The sequence below is a fragment of the Chaetura pelagica genome, unplaced genomic scaffold, assembly GCF_000747805.2.
Source record: "Chaetura pelagica isolate M959 unplaced genomic scaffold, ChaPel_1.0 scaffold191, whole genome shotgun sequence".
Taxonomy (NCBI): domain Eukaryota; kingdom Metazoa; phylum Chordata; class Aves; order Apodiformes; family Apodidae; genus Chaetura; species Chaetura pelagica.
In genome coordinates, this window is record NW_009952440.1 from 1,756,111 (window position 1) to 1,776,216 (window position 20,106).

At 40.7% G+C, this 20,106-nt stretch overlaps 1 protein-coding gene across 1 annotated transcript; it reads right to left on the reverse strand.

Annotated features, from left to right (window-relative positions):
- Positions 1–6,211: 6,211 nt before the first annotated feature.
- Positions 6,212–14,657, reverse strand: ATP6AP1L (ATPase, H+ transporting, lysosomal accessory protein 1-like). The gene is made up of 6 exons (XM_010008403.1): positions 14,576–14,657; positions 13,448–13,509; positions 11,489–11,730; positions 9,098–9,148; positions 8,171–8,414; positions 6,212–6,637 (listed from the first exon to the last, which is right to left on the reverse strand). Exons 1-6 carry the CDS (start codon positions 14,655–14,657, stop codon positions 6,335–6,337), a joined length of 984 nt encoding a protein of 327 aa, XP_010006705.1. The 3' UTR covers positions 6,212–6,334.
- Positions 14,658–20,106: the final 5,449 nt, after the last annotated feature.

The window sequence follows — 20,106 nt, forward strand, 5'->3', positions numbered from 1 at the left end:
ACAAGAAGAAGGAGTGTTCAGGGCTGAAAGTCTTGCTCATTTTTGTTGTTGGAGAAGATAGATAATAAATGCCTTCCACTGCAGAAATGTAGGAATGGAAGAAAATCTGTTTTTCCCAAGAGGATGCTGGATCATGTGGAGGTCTGGCAGGGATGTTGAAGGGAGGAAATCATCCAGCCACCACTGATGGCCTCTTCAGACTGTCTCTGGAGCCCTGCAGCTAAACCTGCTGCTTCTCTGGGCAGCTAGCTTGGCTCCTGGACATCTAAGAGGCAACTCAACAGCTACTATGGGGCCTAACAAAATGGGTTGCTGCTCTTTCTATGGCTCTGATCAACCCACTTAACCTTCAAGCTAAAGGCAGGAGACTGCCCTTCCTGGACAGAAGCGAATTAAAGGCTGCAATGATCCAGCAGCTGGTGTTAATAAAATGCTCTGTACATGCAAAAATTCCCTAGGATGCCTTGAAAAAAAAATCCTTTATTTAAAAAAATGAGATCTATAAAAGAAAACCTAAGTGCTGGATTATGAACACCTGATAAACCAGTTCAGAAAAATGGAGCATCCAATTATGATATCAAGATTAAGAAAGCTCTGTCCTATGTAAGCAGAGACAGTTACAGAGCAGGTAAATGAGTAAAGAGCTATATGCAGAAATCAATGAGGGTTTCAATCCTAAATCAATATTCCTTTATGTTCCCCAGCAGTACTACTTACCTCTGAACATGCTAAGAAATAATTTGCAATAAGCAATTCAAATCTGTAGGTAGCTGGCACAGGGCATGCAGTTGGATATCTTTCAGGAAGGCTGTTGCAAAATTTTCAGGGATGGAAATACCTCTTTGTTAGGTATCAAAAATAGTATGAGCTATTAACAAATTTACCCCACTGGCTCAGAAGAAACAAACTGCATTTTCTGACAAATTACAATCAATCAGCTTGAAGGAAGAAAAGTGCAAAAATGTACACACAATGTTTACACTTTCTTCTGGTTTCTTATCTCATTAATGGCTTGATGTTAATAGATGTTCCTCTAAGACCAGGCCCATTTCTACAACTCTACCTGAGAAACATTATATTTTAGCTTTTGTTGTAAGTTGCCATGGAGGCCAAGAACCAATTGTAATGAAAAATAGAGTTTTCATCAGGGTCTGAACCTGTGTTGACAGTCATCCTTCCAGAAAACTGGTATCTGATTACAGATATAACTACTCTTCTGTCTCTCTACTTCTGCCTTCCTCTTCTGAAGCAGCTGCAACCACATGAATACTGAGGGTGGAAATGCTATATACACAGAAAATCACATTTCTTGGAATTATTTGCAGCATATACTGTTACTGTAAAGTTCAAGATCCCTTAGGCAGGCATCTCTTTAGGACATGTAAACTCTTCCTTAATAAAATGCTTCATTTTTATTTTAGAACTATTCCAGGATGAGGCTTTACCTTCACAGACAGGCAGGCAGAGAGCAGCACTGGTCCAGGGCAGGAAGAGAGTCCTCTCACGTGGTGCACCTGCCCAAATGATGATGAATCCCAAATTGGCTGTTCAGTGTGTGTTCAGTTCTCTTGACTCTGTTACAGCAAGCAAACATGGCTTAGAAAACCACACAGCATGGCTTTCCAACTAGTGTGGTTACATGCAAGTCACAGTTCTTGATTTGCTCCTTCAGCTGGAATTACTTTCAATTTTAATAAAAAGATACTTACAATTAATATGATTCAAATTAAACAACTGGCTCTTTAAATAAGGTTTACATAGCTCTGAAGTATTGGTCGTTCTGTAGCATCAAACATGGCCTGTAAAGTAAGCAAATTAAGATGTGAAATAGAGACCACTGAATCAGATTTATCAGATACCAGTTAAATGCCATGTTACAGAGTTTACTGGAAGTGGAGAAAATATTAAGAGGTATTAGAACAATGGTGAAGAACAGGCTCATGCAGAAAAACACAAACATCAGAGGGTTAGCTGGACTAGGGAAGTCACAGAGAGAACTTGAGACAGATTTGTCACTCCCTCAGTCACTAAGAGGAGACAAAACACAGACAACCAGTCATGCTGAATGCTAGCCCAGAGCCCTGGTGTTGGCTACTGGAAGGTCTTCCTAGGATGACTCTAGGTAAAGATTCTGCCAGGTAGACAGTCCTTATAGAGGTGGTTGTCATAGTTTTGCCAGCCTGTCAGATGTAGCAGCTCTGGCTTGGGAATTTCCTTTCACTGACTCTAGCTTCATGCATATAAATAAGTAGTAGTAGCAGCACAGGGTATATGGTTCTTTGTCACTCATGTTTGAATACAGCTTTTCAGGATTGAAGTGGCAATTTTTTGCTGTGTACTAGACTATCATTTTCCCTAACATGTCTTCTCTCTGGACCTCTGGGGACAGTTTCTGAATCTGGAGGTTGAATCCAGCTTTTGGAAGTCTCCAACTAAAAGGAAAAAAAAATCAGCCAGAAATACCAGTGCTGTTACAGCAAGAATCAGTGTTTAAAGGAGGTGAGCGAAATGCTACCATTTTAAAAACCTGAAAAGAAATATATTTATTTCTTCCGCTTTGGTGGAATTCAGTATTACTCACCAGCTAGTGGACTTGTGGTTTTTCTCCCTGTCTTCACAGAGACCTTGGCTTCGATTACTCCTGGTACATTTGTAACTAATAAGATGCCAATACTCCACAACTTCAGTTCAACAACAATACTTGATGCAGTGCCTGAAATCCTGGTTTTCTGCATGTCTGAAGTTGCCTAATACTGGGGAGAGGGGCAATTACACAAAATTTTACCTACAGCAGCTGAAATGTATGACGAACAAATGTATTTATTTGTTCAATTCAGTGTTACCTTTGCACAGGGAGAGCTGCATAGTCTGTGAAATCAGTCCTGTTTCAGTTAAAGGAAATGAGACTCTTCCCTTTAACTTTAAGTGACAATGGATGGGGCCCTGAATTTAAAGCATAAAATCAGTTTTGAAAAGATGATATAAAGCTTTTGTTTGAATTCATGTATTTATGTTGCAAAGGCTACTGTGTTCTGATCCAGCAATGAAGTTATGCAGAACGTGAAACACATAAAAAAGATTATTTTTGTAGCAAGCAACTCATTTTAACCTGCATTTTCTTGTTTCAGAACCAGAACAACAGAATGCCTCTGACGCTCCAAAACGTGCATTTGATAAGGATTTTTTTTTGTCACAGAAAACACAGCCTATTGGGAATGTAAAAATCCACACTGTCTTTTTTTTAAGTGTGTGTGCTTGTTTCTATGCATGGCATAAGGAGACAGAAGCTGTACAGATGATTTTTCCTTCTGCTGCTGTTTTTCCACTAAAACATCATTACCTCTTTATAAATATATGGCTCATCATTCCAGCCCTATGACTGAATGTTGTATTTCAATTAGTGTATTTATCCTTTCTAACTCTTGCTGACACCTGAGCAGAAACGTGATGACACTGAGCATACCTGGTGAAGCAGAACCACCTGCCACTGCCAGGCAGAACTGCAACATGGGAAGTCCCAGCCATGAAAAGACAACTTGCTGTACCACTCCACTCAAGAGGCCCTGGATATAATAACAGTTGTGTTACAGTTTAGAAAAAGCTGAATTATTGTTGTTATTATTATATAATTATTATTATAAAAGGGGATTTTTTTTTTCTTTTTCTTTTTTTGTGATGCTTGCCTTATAAATAGCAGGTATAAATTAATCTCTCATGTTCAAGTGCATTTGACTTCAGGAAGAAACCTTTTCCTCTGACAGTATTGAGACCCTGGCCCGGGTTGTCCAGGGAAACTGTGGCTGCCTCATCCCTGGAATTGTTCAAGGCCAGGCCTGATGGGGCTCTGAGCAACCTGGTCCAGTCAGAAGTGTCCCTGCCCATGCAGAAGGGTTGGAAATAGATTATCTTTAAGGTCTCTTCTATCCCAAACCATTCCATAATTCCACAATCCCCACTGAAAGAGCCACGCACACTCCTTTTGATTCCACACTGACTCATGCTTGAAGATTTGCAGTGCTGAGCCCCTAGAGCACAAAGCCAGCAGGTATCACCTCACTCTCAAAACCAAGGTGAGGAGAACATATATGGGTTGGAAAATAGCTAAGGAAGGAGATTTAGAAGGACATGAGGAGCAAGGGTGATGATTAGAGGGAAGCTCCCTTAATCCCAATTTATCAGTCTCAGAAGAACCCCTTGCATCAGCAGTGCTATTATTGCCTGATGAAAAATTACAAGAGAGCAATAGGTAAGAATTGTACTGACAGCATACTCAAATGCTAACCAGGAGGTTAAATGAGCTATGGGGAATGCACTAGTCCACTTGTGCCTCAGAGAACATGAGGTCCAGAGAGCACTACCATGCCCAAAGCCACCATGCACAGCTCTGCAGGGTGGGCATTTTACATCAGTGAATGATGGTGATTTTGACAGTCAGCCTACCACTAGATAGTGCCAGGGTTTTATTGTCTGGCAGCTAGTGAACCGCAGGCACAAGAGGACTGCTCTCCAGCCCCTTTTCAGCACCTGTTTAGCACTGGCATCCTGAGCTCTTTCCAACATTGTCATCTGCCTACATGTCACAGAACCATAGAATGGCTTAGGTTGGAAAGGATTTTAGAGATCATGTAGTTTCACCTCCCCCTGCATGGGCAGGGACACCTCCCACATCCAGCCTGGCCTTGAACACACCCAGGGATGAGGCTTCCACAACTTCCCTGGGCAACCTGGGCCAGTGTCTCATCACCCTCACAGTGAAGAATTTTCTCCTAGTATCTAATCCAAATCTCCCTTCTTCCAGTTTTAATCCATTAGCCCTTGTCCTCTCACTCCTTGTCATTGCTGTGTGCAAGCAGAGAGGACCAAGACTGCAAGTGTTTCTCCACTCTACATAGGATACTGTGGGTTTTATTTGCACCTTCTCATCTTACCCTCATGCAGGTTCCCAGTCACTAGTGTTTTTGCTTGCTTTCTTTATAAAACACATAAAGTTTGGAGTAACTGGACACAGATAGTCTTTCCGTGTCCTCAGAAACTTGTCTCTTACACCTGGTTACAGTTCAATTATTCTTATCTTTTTTTTTACTTTTGTACCTCCCTAAATCAAGTGCCTAATCTGGACTCCACATCTAGTCAGTGTGCTAATAAACAGGAGACCTTTGGACACCTCTCAAAATATTTAGACTGCAGTATAATTTACAAACAACTGATCTGACCTATGATCTAAAATTCAACAGGTGTCTGTTTCCTAAATCTGGTGTTGCAGAGGATTATCTAACATGCTGAGTTTTTTGTTCCTTGTGACCTAGAAGCACTACAGTTACTACAATCCTACATTCTTCTTTGCTAGAAGGTAGGGCCAAATTACAGGTTAATTTGGAGTTCCCAAACTTTGACTCAAACAGAAGAAAGGACGAGTGGGAAGATAATATCTTCAGTGCTCAGAAGGAGGAGTGAAAATTAAATCACAGTATCCTCATCACTGCTGGGGAGTTTCAACCACTCTGTTTATAATGTTTTCAATTATAGCATTGGCTCTCTCTGATCAGGTAAAATTCCCAAGGAAGACTGATGGGATTTAATAGAAAAGAAATTAACCTAGAATTACAGGGTATAATGCTCATAATCCGTCTTCTGGCGTGGAGTTGAGCCGGGAAGTTAAGGGTAAGCCTTGGGCCAGATGTCTGCTCTTCTCCCACTTACATTAAGCCTCTAGCTTAGACACAGAAAAGAATCAAGATGCTGCTGCACCAGAGCCATCACTATTTCATCAATGTAGCGAGTAATACATAGTTTATACGGTTCTGCAGACTCTGAAGAAGGAAAAGGACTTAACGAGGACAAAGAGGAAAACATGCAATTTGGAAAACAAAAGAAAAACAGGTAGTGAGAAAGGAATGGATGCTGTTTTATCAGGACACCTAGCAGGGTAGATGAAGCAAATACAAAACAAGGAAAAACCCTGCCTTCTGGAAGAACAAGCAAAGAGATATTTATTTATTGATGCATGATTTTTTGTATCTTTATTTAATTTTAAATGTTCCATGACTCTCTTCAGCACTTGGTAAACTGGATGAAAATATATGTATTTTGCCTTTTTACTACAGGAAGGAACTCCCAACACATGAAATTTCTTACCTACAGGTGAAATTTTTTCCCCTCATCGTGTTTCCCAAGGCATCTTTGAGATGGTTAACAACAAATTACAAAGAGTAACTGGATAAACAGTCTGTTACCTACTTTTCTTTCAAAAGCTGGTGAAAAATCAGCACAAACTACCTACAACAGTACCAACAGAAGAAAATACCACTTGTTTCACTGAGACAGATGCATACTCCTAAATATAAATTTTACAGAACTGTTGATTTCTAAGTTCATAGGACTCATTCCCACTGCTTCTTAGTGGCTCTTTCTCATCCTCCATGTCATTGTATTTCATCTGTGAAAAATAGGCAGGATAAGCTTTGCATTCATAGTGCCTGTCAAGAGACTTCAGGTAGATCAGCATATGAAGAGCATAGGCAAGAACCAGCAGCAGAATCAGAGATGTAACCAATCCCATAAGTATTGCTGGAGAGAAAAAGGATGCACAGTCTTTTGCATAGGCAAAATGTCCTTCTTGAATGTTAAAACCTTGAATCTACAAAAAAGAACAAAAAGGTTCATAATAAATAAAGTATTTGCTAACTTGGTTGCAAACAACTTCACCAATTTGCTCCTGATGCCAGTAAGAATGTTTAATTAAGTGTCTGCTTATTGCAAAATTATATCTATCAGTGCCAGCTGGAGTTAAGGCTCAGTTTATCCATGTCAGACTTCTAGAAACCACCGGTTATTCTAATCCTTTTCACTCTGCTGCCCAAAGGATCTGCAGTTGTGTTTTAAACAAAATCTTCTGTGATCACTCTTGATAGTCCAGTAATATTTAACTGTGAATGTGGCACCTGCCAAATTAATGGTGCATTTCCAACATCATTTGTTGAGAATCTCCCGAGTCTGGGTTTAAAACTGTATAAACTACAACATGAAAAACACATAAATATTCCCAATTGCCTATCCTAGTATCACTTTTTTTTCTCATCAGATCCAAGAGTGCACTGTATGGCAACAAATCAGTGAAACTACATGAAGTTGCATTCAATTATGGCCAATACTATTAAGTATTACTTGTGGTTTCAGTTCTAACATGGTTTACCACACTGGCATTCAGGGAATTGAGTGTCTGCTTTAAATTGGTCCATGGGCATTTATCACATGGTGAGAAAAGGGGGATCAACACTCCCCCCAATACTCTTTTTCAGCTCTTCATCACCTGTGACTTAGGTATCAGAAAGCAAGACATTCTAGTCCAGTCTTTTTAGGCTTCCTTACTGTCAAATGCAGGAAAATAGGCACTTTCATAAGATCATAGAATCATTTTGGCTGAAGAAGACCTTTAAAATCAAGTTCAACTGTTAACACAGCACTGCCAATCCCACCACTAAACTTTGTCCCTAAGCACCTACATGGTTTGTTAATCCCTCCAAGGATGGTGACTCCACCACTGCCCTGGGCAGCCTGTGCCAATGATTGATAATCCTTTTGGTGAAGAAATTTTTCCTAACATCCAATCTAAACTTCCCTTGGGACAACTTAAGGCTCTTTCTTCTCATCCTATCACTTGTTACTTGGAAGAAGAGACCAAGACCCACCTCATTACAACCTCCTTTCAGGTAGTTTTAGACAGCTATAATCTCATCCTAAAATAAGGATTTAAGATGAGTCAGAGGAATTATCCACTGGCTTTAGAGGCAGACTGGGGTGACTATAATCAGGGCAGAAGGCTGAAACTATTAGACATCAAAAGTTAAGGGAGATGAATCTTATACTTGGTGACTGATGCTGTTGTTGATGCCAAGTTTGAGAGTCCAGGTCAGACATTTAATACTGAGAGCATTCCTCCCATGCTAGAAGTAAACCCAGAGAAAACACTACAGGAAATCTATCTCATTCCCTTTCACAGGAAGATAATTAGAATAATTTAAGCCTTCATTTCTATTCAATTTCTGTTTCAAGTTCCAAGGAGATCCTGTAAACTGTACATGACAGGTCATTATACTTTCCTGGCAGTGAAGTGTGACATTGCCCATCAGTCTGCCTATGGGATCCATTTGCTTTAATTCCATGACATTACCTGGAAATCAGTAAAAGTGACTTCCCAAAGCTTCGAAAGATCATTTGCAGAGCTGGGTACAAGGAGTGCATCATATCTCTGCAGGCTGCTCACATGTTCACAGTGGTAGGAGTAACTTGCTGGTGCATATATTCTTGTTGCGTTAAATGTCGCCTGTATGGAGTGGTTGTAAAGAAGCTGCAGTCTGTGTACATGGAACCAGTTCTGGACAGACATCTGGTAATAGCTGGTTGTTAATAAGAATCTGAAAATATTTTGGGGGGGGGGGGAAAAGGTAAAAAAAAAAAGTTTGAGTTATAACTATTCACATGCTCAACAATCTCAGAAGACACACACCTATTAGAGTTTCACCCACTTACATCAGTGTGAATTCTAACTCCTGCTACTGAGTCTGTAAATTACTGCTGCAGCTGAAGGAGTTGGCTGTTCTCCCACATAATGAGAGGAAAGGTGAGGGATTTTTCATAGACAACAGAGAAAAATCTATATACAACATTGATATTGTACTTCCATCCAAGATACATAAGGTTACTTATCAAGAAATGCTGTTTATTTTCCATTGTCAATAAGAAAACATAAACCAGCTAATAGTCTGATGCCTGAGAAGTCCACACTCCCAGTTGTTGCAGCAAAATTTTCAGACAGAAACACTGGCAAGTATGTCAGATATGGGAAGATTCCATGCAAAAGAGATGACCCGAACTTTTCTCATTAATAGAAAAGTCAACATAGAAGAAGAAATGCCTTAATAAAACAAGGCAGGCAAACAACAGACCTATTAAATGCAGGTGTCTTGATCATACTGTCAACAGTTCTATCACATTATTTCTGCTCACTCAAATTTTCCTAAAACAAACTGCACAAGTGACTGCATAACAATGAATATTAACGTGATAATCTGTTATTTTCTTTATCATATAAACTTACCTAATAACAAGACCCTTCAGATTGCCAATGTCACCAAACTTCAGAGAAAGCCTAGGTCAAAAATCAAGTACCATCAGGTTAGATAAAAACTTCAGAAATTGTAACAGAAAAAAGCAGCATAAAAGATGATGCATAGTTATACATGGAGTCTTTCACTCAGTATACCTTTGACAGCAGTGGGGAAAAAACTGAAAGGGCTAAATCTTCCTCCAGTGACATCCAGAAGTTCGGCTGCTATTTGAAGCAGGCCTAGACCATCCCAAAAGAACAGAGCTGTGTGCTCAACTCTCAACACAATCCAATTCCACTGCTCCCAACATCAGTTGACAATTGGGTTCATCTGATCCATGCCCTCCTTAAGTCATAGGATCCTAGTCACCTCTGTATGTCATTAGCAAGTGTAACCAACCACATTATTCTCAGTTTTGTAGATGCTAGAGATTAACAAATACAGGTGATGTTTGAGCTTAAATTTCACACATGTGCATCACTACAGCAATATAAATACACAGACTCTGAGATCGCTCTAGGAATTTACATCTGTGGTGAGCATAGGAACATGAAGTTCATAGTTAGAGGCTCTAGCAGGTTAATCAGAAACTAACGCATAATCTGCCATCCTTCCACCATCTCTGGAATTAATGCATTGTAGCTCTGGATGATTAAGTGGTATGCTTCCTTTTGCTTAACAATAATGTTTTGCCTCTTAAAACCTGCATAATAGATTCTCACAGTTGATGTAACATTTTCAGACTAACTTAAGACAAAACATAGTGAACCCATGCAGCATCTGAAAGACTTCCAAACATAAAGCTGAAGAAAATAAAAACATCTAGCCCTTTGATTTCATAGGACATCTAGACTTCTTCCTGTACCTTGACTAGCACTGGTCCAACAAACCAGGACACTGAACCTAGACAACCCCTCACTTTGTTACAAAGAAAAATCACAGATAGCTGAGGGGTAGACACAGGCAAATACAGAATTAAACTGAGTGACCTGATCCAGAAGTTCACGAATAAAGAAAAAAAATCACAGGTTGAATTATTATACCTGTCTAGCAAATGCACGTGTGTTTAGTGTCAAATACTTCTCCTGGTTCCAGCTACTCTGCATTGATCAGACAGTATAAAGCAGCCTGAAAGCTGATCTAAGGCCACAACAGAGTGGCTTTGTCTTAGCAAAGAAGGCAGGAGAAGGGAAAAGTTTAGGGGATTTTTCTGGGGTGAGAAAAACTGGGCAATGCATTATGTGAGCACTCAGCCATCAGTTGGCCTAATTTAGGTCAGTCCTTAAACCTGAGATGAGAGAGCAACATTCAGGCCTGTTTTCCCTTTCTAATCTGCCCCAGTCAAATGTAAGTTGACTGAAAATCTGACCCATCACTTGTATTTGACAGTTATGCTGAGTCCAATCCTGATTCATGAGCCCAGATTATCCATTTTCCTATCTGTAGACATGATTTCTACATACCATACTGATCTACCCCAATCAGTATTTAGATGCTGACAGTAGCAATGATTGAATGAACACTTGAAACATACAGTTTCTAATGACTTGATACATGGAGTCTAGCAGAGATGCCACAGATCAAATATCCTGACAAATCCCTCCTAGTGAGAGCTCAGAATAAGCCAGACCTTTCTTGGCTAGGATTCTGGAACACTCTCAAAGGGAAGGAGTCAGCAGGACTAGTATTTCTTACCATATCCCAAGTAAGCAAAGAACAGAACATGCAAGAAAGCACAACCATTGAGGAGTAGCATTTCCCCCTCTCTCTCCACACAACAGAGGAGAAAAGGCTCAGTAGTCCCAGTGTATCTCTTGACCCCAGAAAAAAAAATGCCAGCCTCAGTCTCAAGCTAAGCATCAAGGTCCTGCCTGTCCTTAAGAGATGTGTCCCAGGAGCTACTCAGAAAACTATGGGTGCAACAAAGGGAAAGATTGGAAGACACAGCAGAGAAGATGGCATTGCACCCACAGATTTTGAGATCAAACCTCAGATGTGATGAAATACAGATAAAAAGGCATGTCAAGGGTATGCTGTAAAGCAGTTCTGCTTCCTGATTATTTCTGCAGTTTTTTTAAAGAATAATGTGTTCTGTAAATCCCCAAATATCTTCCAATAAAATGCATCAAGCATAATATACAGCGTTGTGGTGGGCTGACCCCAGCCAGCAGCTAGGGAACTCGTGTCAAGACAGAGTTCAATAAAGGAAGGAAAGAGGGGAAAAAAAAAACTCCAATGTTTTTCAAGGGCGTGACATTATAGGAAGGAGCTTACCCCTGGGGCTCTACACAACATCAAACAAGGTCTGTTCCCTTGAGCATGTATTTATGAGACTTGTTATCTGGTACTAGTTCCATTGGCAGAGTAGAACGCCACCTTACATTGCATTGTCTTCACTGCAGTTTGAATCTCCAACATCCACTGTTGCATGGACACCAAACGTCTTCTCTGTCAAATCCAGCTGCGTGTGGTTTTCAAACTTAATCATGATCCTCTTGGCCCAGAAGAGAATGCAGGGGATGCCGTTAACCGTGACATTGAGAGGGCTGTAGTGGCTGTGAATGAATGGCCTCCAGGATGCTCTTTCCCACTCTCCTTCCCCACTGAAGTTGTAGCTGACAACCTGATTGACCACATAAAATATCAGTATCAGAAGACATGTAGGAGTTACTCTACATCCTACCAGAATAAATGAGGCCAGCAGTTGGACAGCATGTGTGTAGCCAGTCCTCAGCCAGAGAATTACTGAACTAAGGAAGCAGAAAAATCTCTCGCTTGCCCCTTTCCACCATGGGAATGGCACCATATAGACCTCTAGCTGCACCACAACTGGCCAGAGAGCCAATATAAGTTATATTTATTCTATCAGGATAGCATCACTGGAACAAACAACATTCTTAGCATGCTTCCATCTCACTGTACACCTGCCCAATACAAAAAACTGAAGCAAAGTTAGATCTACAAGGTGCTCACCCCAGCATAAGACTCAAGTCTTATGAATTACTTCAACACACTGACCAGGACTCAGCCTGGGCCAAGAACACAGCCTTCCATGTTGAAAGCACACCAAGCAGCTGTTGAGGTGAAAGAAATATCTTATTCTACATCTATCTACAGTTTGGGTCCTCATGGCTTTAAAACCAGAAAAATGCCTGCTGCAGAACAGGATGGGTCAAGCATGGAACCTTGCCTCTACAAATTCAGTTGTTCACAAGATTAAAACCTGGAGACTGCAGCTTCACTGTCATCTGTGGACGTCAGAAAAATGGTATCTCTTCTATGCTAAATTTAATGACAATAGGAGGATGATTTGGCCATCAGGAAATATAATTTGAGACAGTAAGCTAGGGCTCAGAAAGGACTTAAAAATTTAACTGTAATTTCTGTATTTCAAACTGAAATTTCCAGACACCAACTCTTTTACATGCACACATGTGTCTTATCTGAATATGATAATATATACAATGTCTGCATGGCCGTTTTGCATGCCATATGATAAAGCAAGTTCAAATCATGTACAAAGTACAGAGGTATTCTGAGTTCTAAACAGCATCTTACAAGGCTCCATAAGGGGACGTGTTTAAGCCCCAAAGCTTTGTCTTGGCTTAAGGACAGGGTGTTGGTTTTCTGTTCAGATTAGTGAATCACGTCTCCCAGCTCAGACCCTAAAGGACCCTTTTGATACTTGACCTCACATATGGCACAAGACTGCTTTAGGATTAAAATGAGTAAGTACTAACAGCAACAAGCTGAAAGAAAGGTAAGATCATGGTCAGAAAATGTGATGCAACAGCCAGCAGGAAATGCTAACTACAACTTTTGTCTAAATGTTAAGGCTCTCTTCTCAGAAATACAGAGGAGAGAGATTTCATTAACAGATTAGTTACATTAGATTGCATCATTCTCAGGGTTTTTGATAAGGAAGCCTTTTATACTCAGTTTTTGACAAGACCTGTAGGCTGGACTCAGGAAAAATTCCCACTGAATTTAAACAATCAGCAGTTTTTCCTCACCTATTCTGTTAGTACCAAGTGATATGAAGAAAATATTGGCCACAGCAGTCAAATGGCATTGTGCAGAATCTGGATTTGAGTAAGATTCTGTTCTCAGACTCACTGCCAGTCGACACCAGTGATGGCAACTGAGGGCTCACCTCATCTCCTAGAAAAGCAGAAGGCATCTCACACAGCAGATGGTGAATCAGTACCACATCACAATGATTTGCACAGCTTCACTGGCTATGTCTTGTGAATAGTATGTTATTTCACTCAACAATGCAAACTAAAAGATCTCAATGAGCTATGAAAAAATTTCACAGAGCCAGTTCCTTCAAACATTACCTGTGAAATTGCTAGTTGATTTACATTAAATTTTGGCTTCACTCCACCATCGTAACGACGACCTACAGAAGAAAGTGTTATTGGCCTTAAGGAAAACATCCAATCAATTAGAAAGGCATAATATTGCACGCTCTTATGCAAACAAAAATTATTCCTGTATGTATTGTATATTTCAGAATACTTGATCTTGTTTTGGAAAATTTTTGGCTTGGTACAAACAGTGCCTTCAACACATCCATTTTCCAGTCTAAAGCTGCTCTTCTTTTCATTGAACATCTTCCCACCCTTACTGGGAAGAACTCTAGTGCCCAAAAATGACAGGATTCAGCCTGTATATGTATTTAATCATCCCATACACACTTAATGAAAGCTTCTTATTTCTGCATACAGCAAACTCTACTGTCAAAGAGTGTGTGTTGAATTGCACAGCAAAAGCTTGTAAGTATGGGTGGGAATTTCTTTCCTTGCACTGTCCAGAGATGGGAAGCTGTGACAAATGACTTAGTGGCCTGACAGCTTGCCAGAAGAGTGCAGTTTCACAGAAGGCAGATCATTTTATGGACAGTCTTACAGCTCCTCATTTAATCACTGAACTCTGCTTTCATTTGGTTACAAATACTAAATAAATAAATAAATAGTTCTTCCACATTCTCACTGTCACTAAATTATTATTTTAACCAGGTAAATCTTTTAAAGCATTTTTCAAAAGATGGATATGGTTTAACAGCAGGTTTGACAGAAGATTCACTATGAACAACTGAAGCAACACCTGTGAATTAAGAACTTACACAGCCACAGTAACAGAGCCAGGCATTCAGCCTATTGAAAAAAAAATAAACCTTACCATTTCTTTGCAGAGAATCTTGATCTGAAAATGCAAGTAAACTGGAAGAGAGAAGAAAAATATTTAACATACAACTCTTGGATTTAAAGTCTGTAGCAAGTTTACTGGGGAGACCTCCTACTTCATTCAATAAAACATTCAAAACATGACTCAGACCCTTGGCTGGTTAACATCACAGGAACAGAGCAAATTAATCCCAAAGTAAGTGTATCCAGACTAAAAATGCCTCATTTTCAGAGATCCTTCAGGTGGATCAGCCCCACCAAGCATTCCCATGTCCTTACCATACTGACTGAAGGCTTCATAACCCCTCTTGACCCTTTCCATCAGTTCTGGGTTAGAGACTGAGCCAGTTCCAACCCCCATGCAGGAGAACACAAGGATAGCACTGCACTATCCTCAGCACTCAATGAGGATCAGAAGCAACACTCTTGAATTCTTCCAGGATAGAGCAAATGCACTGGGCAAGTATTCCTTGAGCCCAGATGAACAGCCACCTAAAGACAGCTCCAGCCAATTCGTTCCAGCCAATCCCCAATGCCCATGGAAGTCAGCTTCAAGGTAGGGAGCAACAGAAGTACATCTCAGGTAAAAATTACCAGGCTCTTGAAATTTCCAGCCTTCAGTCACCTTCTTTGGTAAAACTTGGGAATAAGTCTTCAGCTGGTGTAAGTGTGTTCTGTTTTCCTGATCTAGAAAATCAAGCCCAGTATATTCACATACATCACCAAAAGACCTGCAAAGTCAAAGTCCAAGAAGCCAGGCTCTCCCTTAAGACCATGCTCCACTTGTGAGTCACAGGAACCCCCTTCAGCCCTCTCCACACCACAGCTGCTTCCTTAGTACTGCAGCTGGGTGAATCCACTCCCTGATGGACTCCCTGGGCAGGGGGATCTGTGTTACCCACCAGCTTGTACTGCAGGAGCAATCCCAACATAATTTCCATTGTGGCATCCTTAATAGCAGATAAATACAAATATAAACAACGTAATGTAAACGAAGGAGAAACATGGGATGGCTTAGAGCCTGCCTTGCTTGTTGTCCTGCCCATGCAGCTCTAGCAGTCAGGAAGTTTGATCACACTGAACCTGGCTTGCCTGAAACCCATTGCAATGCTGCAGCTCCAGCAAAGCCCAGATTCCACACGCAATGAACAAACACTTGAGGTTCAGGAGGGCAGCAGCCTCTTTCTTCCAATCTGTCTCCTCGAACCCAGAAGGCAAACCAGGCAGCAGTAATGCAGAATCTGTATTACAGCTTGTCACTTTGCCACCAGACACCGGGTCTGACGAGCAGCTTCGCTCCAGAGCAACAGGCAGGCTGCTTGGTCCCTTCAGCAACCAGGGCAATAAAGCAGGAGAAAGTCTCCAGAGAAAACATAACACAGCACAAAAAGACAGCTAGGCTCTATAACAGTGACTGTGATCTGAGCTAAAAGAACCTTAGAAAGGTCCTACATTCAAAAAAGTTCAACGCAGATAACACTGTTTAAATGAAATCTGGTATCTTTATTTACAAATAGTGAGACTATCTTTCTCCTCAGTTGTAGCTGTTAAATCCCAGTGGCCTGAAGGAGGCTGTGCACTCTCAGAGTGGGTCCCACTTTCTCCCACTGCCCTCTGGGTGCCAGGGCTGGGCTGAGGTCTCCAAGCCACCTGAAGGTCTCAAATCAACAGCGAGCAGCCTTCAGAGACAGGGAGAAATAATCTTCATTTTGACAGAGTTGTAACAAAAGACATGACTGAAAATGAACCAAACCTTGTTTTTCTGCTCACGCAAAACTCTTTCTTAGGTTGTTTAATTATAAGGAACATGGATTCCATTATTTGATGCAGCTTTCCTTTTCTAGTGTTGCTACATGACAGATTGTGCCTTCAGTCTGGAAAAAAATGTGGGGGCATTTTTCATGATAATAGCTACAAAAATAAAGCACAACAAAAATGAATTAATGTAAATTAATTATACTAACTTTAGTTATATTGAATTGTACCTAGAGATATATTTAATTATACTTAGTTTTTCTTTCAGGTCCTCCCTATACACATAAATAAAAGCTCACAGCTCATTACTCCAGTTCAGAAATCACCATGTTGTAATGACTAAACACACTAAAACTTTGGGATGAGAGGAGATTGGTGTAAAATTGTGTAATTAATGTCATTCCCTCAGTGGGCCTGAAAGGTTTTTGTGTTATTCTGGGAAGAGGAAGGGTTATTTTTGTTTTCATAATTGTTGAATAAATAAATAAAAATAAGAATCATTACTTTGCTTCTTATCTGGGATAAGGCTAATACCATGGTCATACCAACTAAATCACACAGAGAAATGCTAACTGACTGCCAACATTTAGCCTCAAGGAAGGCATACAACAAATATATTAGGCTAACTCCTTGTGAATGCCTCTGTGGGGAGATATCCTGAGCAGAACAGTTATAACCCACCTCCACGCAGCCCATGGGACCAGGTTGGGAGCTCCTGACAATGCAGTTTGACTCCTCTACAACCCACACAAAACCACAGCAATGTGCTCTCATGCTGCTCATGAAGAAATGTCAAGTTTCTACTGTCAGCACGAAGATACTCAAATATAGATGAATGTGCACAGCTAATGCAATATTCATGCCTTCGTGAGGAAGGCAGTGGAGAGAGTGACCCAGGAAACACCACTAAGTGCCAGAGTGTGACAACTATGATCAGTCACAGGGCAGGCACACTTGAGAGGCAGGTGGAGGCATGCAAGTGAAGTAACTCCATCTAGGAGATAGGAGAGGGAAAGCCATCATGGCAAGGCTTGCAGTCTTTCCTTTGTCTTGCTGAAGTCAGATGGCTATGGCACAGACAGTCTATCCACGGCATACAGGAAGGATCACCTCTTGATTTCTGAGCAAGCTGATGTTGATGCTTAGGGGGCATTTGAGACTTTTACCCCTGAGGTGTCACAGAAACGTATGGTCTGTGCCTGTGCCAGGAACAGGTGGCCTTCAATAGCCATCTTGCTGCCAAATCAGCAGCCTTTCCAATCTAAAGGAAAGCTCAGGAATTTACAGGTGATCTCTGGCAGCAAGGCCCTTTTGCCCTCAGCTGGAACATGTTTCATAGAACAAAGCACCGCAAGAAGAAATGGGCAAAGAACATATGAAAATATGTATTTTCTTTTTTATCTAAAAATGTTAAGTACATGTGTAAGAGATATTAGATTAGCTAGCACTACAGCCTTCTTCTCCACTGCCTGCAAAACTATCACCAAACATTGGCCAGAACTGAAACTGAAACTGAAACTGACTATTAAATTGATCATGTTCTTCAGGCACTCTGCCCTAAAACTTCAAATTCAGTTGCACACGTGGCATGTCTTCTGATGACTAGTATTTTTCCTTATCAATTCCTAAATAACTAGCCCTGATACATCAGGTATGTTGTATGCTGAATTTACCATACCAAATGTGTCAGGAACTCACACGAAATTGGATTAACCCTAATACAAAGCACTGGGATGACTAATCGCTATGTAAAACCCAATTAAATAAGATTATAAGTATAAAGAAGTGTAAATTCCCTCTTATCAGACAACATTATCCATCTACGTAAGATAACCAAGCCGGGCTTGCTTGTCTGAAAAAGTTCCTATTAGCTTCAGCCCTTGAAGCCTTTCATGTGAGTGGTGTCTTGTCCACTCAAACAAGACACGTGAGTATGTCTGGCACACAGCAGTGATTGTCAAGCCTGGAGGTCATGGACATTTTTCACACCATCAGGTTAAAAAAAGCCATATTCACACAGTCTATCACACTTCATATTGCTGCCCTGATAAACTGCATCAGCTGGCAAAATGCTCTCTGCTCTACTGCAGAATTTCAGTTACTCCAGAATTATCATTCTAATACTAATATTGCCCAGCTGCAAAATATCACACTGGCTGCTGAACTAGCTTCAAGTAATTCATGAGCATTTAATTGGAAAATAACTTGAGAACCTTCAAATGCACTAAAAACAAGGCTATGACAAAAGTGATGAATGCTTGCTGAGCACCTGGTAGCAATTAACTGGCTGTAGTCTTAGGGACACTGGTCATCAGGAATTTCAAAGAAGTTATTAAAATGATAAATGTGTAAGCCTGGGAGCCAAGATTCACAGCAAAAGCTAGTTCCTCCTAAGAAACAAAACAATCCAAAGAACCCAAACAAAAAATATTATGAAGTTTTAAATGTATTTAGGTTGTATCATTAAGAAGTATCTACAAAACCCATGACTCTATGGTTTTTTAAATTCTAAGTATTCTCTGTTGTATTTTGGATCATGTGTGATCTGACTTTACAATGTACTGAGTACTGGGTTTTGATCTGGACTTTAATGGGTGTCCAACAAGAACTAGACCAGAATGACAAGATACTCAAGCTTTCATTTTTAGTATCAAAAAAGGAAAGTGAGCTCATAGAACTTGTAGCAGATTAACACTGTGCAGGCACAATCCCACATCCACTGCATGGAAAAGCAAAATCCCCATTCAGTTCACTGGAATCAAGATTGAAACTCTATTTCTTAGTTATTAGAGTAAAGTCCATGTAACACCCCACTGCTTGCTCTCTCTCAGATTTTGATCCAATTGCAGAAAAGTGCAATTGTACTAAGACACTAACAAATCTGAAAACTGGCAGAGGAGAACAGCAAGTAAGTTATTCAAATGAAAACACTTTGTGGTATTTATTGACTACCAGATCTCCTAGTACAAGCTTAAGCAAATCACATGTCCTTCTTGCCTTAGTGCACAGATTTTGCTGCCAGCTGTGATCTTCATCAGCATATTTGATCTATATTTTATTAGTGACTTTGGGGCATGATTCAACTGGTACAGTTTAGGCTGTTGTCACTATTGTACTGCTTGGCTCCAGAAAGCCCCCTTTCCCAGACATTATTTGGGCTTCCTATTTATACTACATTACAAACAGCAGTGTTAACAATGATGAATCCAAACCCCTAGTAATTTTGTAAGTTTAGTATTTCTTTGCAATACTGAAATTCACACTTCAAAATACTCATTCGGCACAAGTAGAATATTTTAGCACCTATGTTTCTTGTAATATTTTTCACACCTTTCCTGTTTGTCTATTTATAACTAAATGTTTACACAGACCAGGGAAAATCAGTGGGAGAGTCATTAAAATGAAATTAAATACAACACAGATGCCCGGAAAACACTCATCTTAAAACCAGTTCTAGCATTGTTTATAAAACTGGTTTAAAGTTACGTTTTTAATGCAATGTAGGATTCAAAATAACTCCTTTGTGTAAGAGCCTCAGGTGTTTTCAAACCTGAAAACTAAAATCACACCCTGACATCCTGAATTGCTATCGAATCTGCTTCCAAACAGCACAAATGACCAAATCACTTCAACTCAACCAACGCAGCTTGTGGACACACACTCAGTTACTGACCTGCCATTCGCTGTCGCAGTCGTTTGCTCCACAGACACTGTGAATCCCACACGCAGGAAAAGCAGTAGGAACACAAGGGCTGCGTTTCTCTCCATTGAGAAGAGAGCCAGTCCCTGCACTCCCAGCACATCTGCTCCTCTGGTCCAGCGGGCAGCTGAGCGCCCTTCCCGGCCGTGTGACAGGAGGCAGATCCAGCCCATCGGGGGCGGGATTGGCCGCCCCATCCCTGCTCCCGAACTCGTGGGAGAAATCCTTCATGTGTTCAGATTCGTTCTGACAGGGGACACCTACCGCTGGCACGTTCCGGTTTCCTTGTGAATTAAAGGTCGCACGTTCTGGGGAAATTGTGCGAGGGTGGGAGCTGTTTGCTAAGGGAAAGACG